This window comes from Triplophysa rosa, linkage group LG20 (assembly GCF_024868665.1).
Source record: "Triplophysa rosa linkage group LG20, Trosa_1v2, whole genome shotgun sequence".
NCBI lineage: Eukaryota > Metazoa > Chordata > Actinopteri > Cypriniformes > Nemacheilidae > Triplophysa > Triplophysa rosa.
In genome coordinates, this window is record NC_079909.1 from 16660704 (window position 1) to 16668428 (window position 7725).

The 7725-nt window shown below is 39.7% G+C and overlaps 1 protein-coding gene across 1 annotated transcript in view; it reads left to right on the forward strand.

Annotated features, from left to right (window-relative positions):
• The window catches only part of thsd7bb (thrombospondin, type I, domain containing 7Bb), a 41405-nt gene extending 34338 nt beyond the window's left edge, over positions 1–7067 (forward strand). The window contains 13 exon segments of the mRNA XM_057362630.1: positions 844–1007; positions 1364–1517; positions 1623–1761; positions 2439–2554; positions 2637–2751; positions 3377–3522; positions 3634–3808; positions 3952–4125; positions 4737–4832; positions 5025–5107; positions 5374–5566; positions 5762–5849; positions 6191–7067. Coding sequence (XP_057218613.1) covers positions 844–1007; positions 1364–1517; positions 1623–1761; positions 2439–2554; positions 2637–2751; positions 3377–3522; positions 3634–3808; positions 3952–4125; positions 4737–4832; positions 5025–5107; positions 5374–5566; positions 5762–5849; positions 6191–6269 — 1722 coding nt within the window. The 3' untranslated portion in view covers positions 6270–7067.
• The last annotated feature ends 658 nt before the right edge of the window (positions 7068–7725 follow it).

Here is a 7725-nt window from a genome sequence, read left to right on the forward strand (position 1 = left end):
ATTTCAAAACTGTATATTTAAAGATTCGCAGATAACTTAAACAGTAGATGTGAGTCACAGAGGACATGACAGAGTGTGTATGTAAACCTGATTCATTATTCATTTGACCTCGCTTTTGGCTGTTCCCTGGGCTGCCCACTTTCAAGCCTTTTCACACTGTTTCTCAATCACGTTGTGTACTAGTAAGTCAGGACTGTAGAGAACAGAGGTCTACTGGGACTGAAGCTCTTATCCTTTCAGCTTTTCCTCGTGTTCAACTCTCTTTATTTTACATTCCATCAGGGCAGGTGTAGCAAGAATTAAAGTTTCATGAGTTTGAACTGAAGTCTGCAAGCGTTTCCTTCAGCTCACTTTCAGTCACAGAAATGAAGCAGGAAATAACCTCCCCTACCTGAAGTACAGGGTGAAAAGTTAGACACTAATGAAAAAAACATCTTTTCTTTTCATTTGTTTCTCTTTGCTTACCTGTCCTTTTTTACTTATTTCACATTACTTTATTTTACTTTACTTTCTTTTCATTCCTTTTCTTTCTCTTTTATTCTTTTCTTCTTTCTTTTGTTTTCCTTTCTTTATTACATTTTATTACATTTTTCCATGTCTTTTCTATCCTTTTGTCTTTCCTCTTTCTTCCTTCCTTTCCCTTTCCTGTGTTTTACTCCCTCTCTTTTGTGGTTGGCCACTGCTGCTTTGAATGTCTACAAAGGCTCAGGTGAGTACCCAAGCGTACCCTTTTGTTTTTGTGAATGCTTGTCTGTGCATTGACATGTTATCTTTTTACGTGCACGAATGCACATATCTACATATGATGCCCTAACTAAACCCGGTTGTGTTGCATGTGCTCAGGTGTCTGAGGTACTGCACTGTTACTCTAAATGCAGTCAGTATGTTTGGGATGCAGGCTCCTGGTCCATGTGCATCATAAACGAAACAAACACTAACAACACTACAACTAATACAACACCAGGACAGCCTGTCTTCGGAAAGGGCCTGTGGACCCGCAAAATCCGGTGAGCTCATCGCACCCAGCCCTTTATCATCATCCCTAAAGTCATCAAAATAGATCCAGTGTGTGTCACATAGCAAAACTGTCTCATAGGTCAGCGTTCAAAACAGAGCAGAGGTCACATTAGCGCCAAAAAAGATTTGTGGGGTCATAACTCTGAAAAGAGAAGTGAGGTCATAACTCTGCCTTTCAGATTGAAGTGAGGTCAGAGAGGATGATGGGATACTATGGGAAACATCATCTGAGCGTTGAATATTTTGGGGTTGTTTTTTGCTTTCACCATCACTGAGTCATGTTTTCTTTTTCAGTAAAGTTGCCACCAAGTTTTAGTCTTGACATTTATTTTTCCCTGACTGACAGCTGTGTTAAAAGGGATGGACAGAACCCTGATGAGAGTGTGGATGACTCACTGTGCAACCAGGAGGAGCGGCCAATCACAGCTGAGACCTGTCGACTGCCATGCCCCACCCACTGCGTGACATCGGAATGGAGCCAATGGACCAAATGTAGCGTGGTCAGTTTAACTGATGTATAGATAAATATGGCTGATAAATGGATCATTTCATGTCAGGATGGAGGGATGGCCTGTTTATTGCAACATCTATTTGTTTTTCTACAGGAATGTAATGATGGTGATTTAAGGTGGAAGAGCAGAACTGTATTAAGATGGCCAGAAGGAAATCATACCTGTCCTGATCTAAACCAAACTCAACCCTGTAACAATATGACCTGTCTCAAATACTCATACGTATATTCAGGTAATGCTAAAATAATTATGCTTACTCTTCTACTTAAAGTCACCATGAAATCGAACAGGAAAATTCTAAGTGTTTTACACAGTGTTGCAGTAATTATTTTAAATGATTAATCCATGCACACCATTATTTTTTTTTTATTAATTTGCACTTGTAATCTTTAATGAAAAACATTAAGCTCCTCTCCCCTCTCAACAACAACTCTTCACCACATGACGTAAGCAACAAAAAAGAGGTAGGACTGAACTGACTGTCCAATGGCCAGGCATTTTAAGCCCTCCCCTCCAGGCTCAACTTACAACAAACCAATCAAAAAGGGAAGGGCAAAATAAAGCCCCGCCCTACATTTTTCCTAATTTCAGAAGCCGTTTCACTCGGATACACGTCATGATACGGAAAAGCAGTCAATCGCAACTTCCGTTTCATGGTGACTTTAAACACACTTCACATTTACAGATTCAATTTACTGCTAAAACGGTTCACGACCACATTATAACTTGAGTAAAAAATCTGCATGTGTGTGGGTCTGTTTTTAGCATTGTCCCCACAATTATGATTAATCCTAAAATATGCAAGACATTTTCTAAAAGAATTAAGTATAAGGAATAGAAAATATCATCACTGCAGTAAAAAAATAGATGCTACTAAGATACAAAAACAGATGTGTGTGTGTTTTAAAGACTGGAGTAGCTGTCAGATAGGTGAAAATGCAGTATGCGGCAGGGGGATTAAGACTCGACTCCTGAACTGTGTCCGCACTGACGGAAAGCTGGTGGAACTGAGCATGTGCAAAGAGGTGCTCCTTCATCTTTCATTAATAACGCCGAGTCATCAAAACTTCTAACATGAATGCACTTATTTTACCTTCTCTTTTCTAGTTGGGTCCTTCACGTGGAAAGCTGTCTTCCCCCTGTGAGGTGGGCTGTCCTGTAAATTGCCTGCTCACAGAGTGGTCCACCTGGTCGGAATGTTCGCACACCTGTGGAAGCCAAAGTATGATTATTGTCTAATAATGATTATATTTCCATTCGATTCCGTGGAGAAGGACCCAGACAAAAAATATTTCAGCAATTCCTAGGTCGCTTACTCCCTCAGGTCAAAATCACTTTAACATCTTGGTCACTCCTTTATTATATCTATATGGGATTTCATTATCAGTTTTATTGACCTTTAGATTAAAATCATCTGTCTGTTCGCTTACAAAAGTCTCAGCACACCTCTCCACAACAAGCCCCATGATGTCGAGTTAAGTTTAATATCTTGAATTAAGCGTTTCGTACAAATCCCTAACCCTGCGTGTGAGCAATAAAAGCTGGCAAGCATCACTAATAATATGTCCCATAAAAATTAATCTAGTGTCTTTGAGAAGATAACGCACACTTGTGAGCTCTGTCATGCTTCTTGGAGCCCCGTCTCTCTTTCCAGCTATTGTTAGGGCTTTAATTAAAAGCTTTAATCAGTCTCATTTATCTCAATTCAAGGCCCATGAGTAAACTGTTCCCTGAGCTCTTATTAAACCTAACCATGCAAACAGTGCTCGTACCTTAGATCCTAATCCAGTGTGTATACTTTTGCATCTGCATATGCCAATGTTTGTGTATGTGTGTGAATTTTCCAGGTCAGATGACACGCACCCGGATTGTTTTACAGTCTGCTGGAGAGGGAGGTCGCCCGTGTCCGTCTCAGCTCTCGCAGACTCGCTCGTGTCCCATCAGGCCTTGCTACAGCTGGAGGCTGGGGGACTGGAGTCCATGCAGGGTGGAGGTATTGATTCAGCCATTTAGATGGAAAAACATCCTTTTCACTTCAGGGACATTTAGATGAGAAATAAACATCCAGCTTAAAATGTCTTTATCCGTCTGTCTTCCACTCCAGGGCGCTGACTGTGGTGAGGGTGTAAGTCGGAGGGAAATGTCCTGTGTGGTGCACTGGGGTTCTCTCTCAGGTCCTCCTCAGCCTGTCCCTGTAGAAGACCAGTGGTGTGTGGTACATTCCCAGAGTAAAATCAGTGAGATTGAGTTACAGCAGCCCTGCATGATCCCTTGTCCAGGTTTGCACCTGCAACACATTTGTACACAATATCATGACAATATGGCAATTATACGAAAAAAATGACACAATATTCTCTTCTTGATGAAGATATTTAATATAATTAAGGATATCGTGATTGTTCTTTTCCATCTCGTACGTCAGGTGAATGTCACCTGAGCCAATGGTCAACATGGAGTTCATGTCAGCTGCTGTGTTTGGATGGCCTGAGTTTTGAGACTTGGGGTCGACAGGCTCGTTCTAGAGCTGTAGTCACGCAGGTGGCTGAGAATCAAGATACGTGTCCCAGTCAGGTTTATGAGACACAGCCATGCCAAGGTATGAAAAGAAGCCGAAACAGAGATATCACATATCTGGGTTAGGTTTTCCAAACCTAGGAAAGGCTTACATTTTGGAAAAGCAATGGAAAAGTTGGATTTCTGTAATAAATCTAAATTTTGTAATTAGGATTAACGATGAAAATAGAAATCTAGAAATGTTTTTATATGAAATCATATCCAATACTGTTCAGAAAAGACAAAAGAGTAATTGAAATTCATTAGTCAAGGCTTGAGAACCATGCACACATTCACAAAAAGCATTGCCAAACTTCAGAAACATACAAGAGAAAAACACCAAGTACTGTTTTTTGAGCTTGTTGTGTTGAAAGCTTCTTTTTGTCATGAGTATACCTTTCCTTTACAATACCTGCTTTGAGTGGGTTTGTTGACAGGTATTTGTAAAGTACAATTCTCCAGATCTAAAAATGGAGAGCAGAGTGAACCTTTCTCTCTCTTTACCTTCACAGTTGCACAGCTGTTGTTTTGCAGACCTTATTTTCTGTCTGTCTACCTGAGAAAATAGCTTCAAGACTGAGAACTGATAGACAAGATGTTGTTTGGCCACTAAACACTAAATGCGTCACGTCACGTATTTGTGTCTGTCTCCAGGTGGGACCTGTCTCACTTATGAATGGATGACTGGTGACTGGAGGCATAACCGCAGACTGGTGTGGTGTCAGCGTTCTGATGGAGTTAACGTCACAGGTCATTTACATTTTACCATTAACAGACATGCACAAGTCCAGTTGCTTTATTGTTAAAATGATCTTATAATAAAGCAACAATTTATTGTTGTGTAGGATGCATTGTTCAGCACATAGCGGTGTTACTATTGTCATTGTAAAAGACAAGAGAATAGAAAAAGCTTGTTTACTATTCAATCTTTCTCTACATTAGGAGGCTGCATCTCCCAAAACAAGCCGTCTGCTGTGAGACAATGTCACCCTCCATGTAGCAAACCATTCTCTTTCTGCACACAGGTAACATTTACAGAACATATGGATACATGCTCTCATCTTAATCATTATTGCACAACTTCATTACGAACATAGCAGGTCATATTATTTGACCTCAAAATGACTAAATACAATATAGCCTACATCTGTTTGTCAGAGTAAGTGAGTAAATATGTTAATTATCGCATATCATGACATCATTGACATGTCACTTTATCTCACGTCTCCAAATGTACAACACAGCACATTTCACAATCTGAGCCATGCAAACCAGAGTTTCTGTTTTTCAGAGTGGAGTATGTGGTTGTGAGAAAGGTTTCACAGAGGTCATGACCTCTCACGGTTTCCTGGACTACTGCACCAGAACTCCAGGTTTGGATCAAAAGAAAGCAGATGTTAAGACGAGTGCGAGGCATCCTAGACCAGAACATGCTCGAAACAAGAACCAGATCAATGATTGGGCACTGCAGCCCCTTTGACCAGGTACAACCATGTGCTCTACTATCAGAAAGATTGTTTGATTGATGGCTACTAGTCAAAAGCCAGTTTCCCACATCATAATGGCAGTCTTTAATGACACAGATTTGGCCTTGATTTGATTCTAAATAAAAAAAGAAAACTGACCTTCGTTTGCTTAGTTCTAAACAGGCACTGTTGTCTCCTTATTTTGATTGACAGATGGGCGTGTAAAGCTGTGGGTTTATGGGCTGATGGCTGCTGGGTTCGTCCTGATTCTCCTCCTCATTTTTATGTCCTTCTTCTTGTGGTAAGCTTTCTTTTTCCTGACACAAAACAGATGGTTAGGCATTCGATTGATCGATATGTATGATAAATGAGTTATATTAGCTTGTTCACCGATTTAATGTGTACTAGTAGGCCTACACATAGCATTCCTACTTTGTAGACTGTGTTTTTGCTTGATTCCTGTGACAAAATGTGTAATCCTTCCTCATTTGTAAGTCTCTTAGGATAAAATCAGTAAAACCACTGATTTAATAGCTATATTCTGCCCTCTAGTGGTAAAAAAACTGGAACAACCTGTGCTGCGTGTGTCTCGGCTTGTGTTGTTGATTCGTTCTCACTAACTTTTTTGTTTTTGTGTTTCAGTAAAAACACAGAGGACAGTCCCAGCAATTGTCCTCAGAAGGCAATGTCTCTGGCATATGATGGTGATGTGGATATGTGAACTCTCCCTAACAGTGTGTATGCAATACTGAAGCTATCTCAAATCAGTCTGACACCTTTTAGTCCACAGCATGGATGTTTACAGCACACATGCAGAGCGAGACAAAGAGCCAGACAGAGATGGTGTTGATGTTTAAACACAGCAGAAAGAACTTGGCAATGTTGAGTATGTGCATTTAGGACAATTTCATGTAACTAAAATGGAATGTGTCATGCGTCGTGTGTTGTGTGTTTGTGTGCATTTATGAGAGTGTGCGGATCTGTGTGTGTCTGTATGCTGTATGTGTCTTGATGTGTAATGCTATTACAGTTATGGGCCCACGTGTAATATACTGTACTGAACTTCTGCAGAAAGTTCAACACATTTCAGAAGAATTGGATAATTTATCTACTTTTCTACACATTTTCTGCCCCTTTATTGCGATTTAGGCTAATTTTGTTGTCATTTTCTTTACCACTAAGACTGTAAACTCTTTTCCAACTTTGTTTAGACACATTCCATACAATTTGACAAACTTGTCCTGTACATGTTAATGATCCCTAAAAGGGGGTTTTAGTGATGCACTATGTTAGTGCCAGCTTAAGTGCCATATTTATTTATTTGTTTTAGAACTATCTTAGCGTTTGAATTCTTTAGATTTTTTAATATTATCCCCGACCAGCCATGAAGTGTTGAAAACTTTTATACCCCTGATGAGAAGTTGAAGGAATGCTCGTGAAATGCTCTTTTTTTAAGTGTATGATGTAAATATTTTCTATGTGTCTTTGAGCGCTTTATAAATAAATGTAAATCTTTGAAAAGGCAGAGTTTGTCTTTAATTTTGATGCTTTTGTTGTAAGAGAAACCTCAACCCGGCAACTGCAGCGGTTTTAAAAATGTACTGTTTGGATGTGAGTTAAACATGCTGGATGCTTTAAATGTTTGTCATGTTTTTACTTTAACTTCCCTCAGTCTTCACAGTTCTTGAACAGTGCTGCTGTCATTTCTTATCAGTATCAATGCACCGGGCCAACTTTCATGAGCCAAGTCCAGATTGTCATAGTCCTCTCGTGAATTGTGATTAGTATGCACATTAGCAACAGCAGATGAGATCAAATGAGGAAAACGCAGGTGTGATGAAACTGCATGAATACGTACGAGCCAGTAGGTGGCAGTATGACACAATTAGAAAAGGCAGTTGTCTGTTGTTTGTGAAAAATGAGCAATGGTAGGTTGATTGAATTCTTTGTGTTTTTGGAAAGGATCTGATTTTTGAACATTCTGGAGATTTAACTGCACAAGTTAATTTGGAGATTTTGTTTTGCACAAGTAGTAGTCCACATTACTGGTTGGCCACATTCAAAGTCTTCACAAGCAATGTATTAACTAAAATGACAGTCATTCACATGAAAACTTTGAGTTTCATATCTTTGATACATTGACATTCTTCAAAATTAGTTTTCCTGTAGGTCAGATG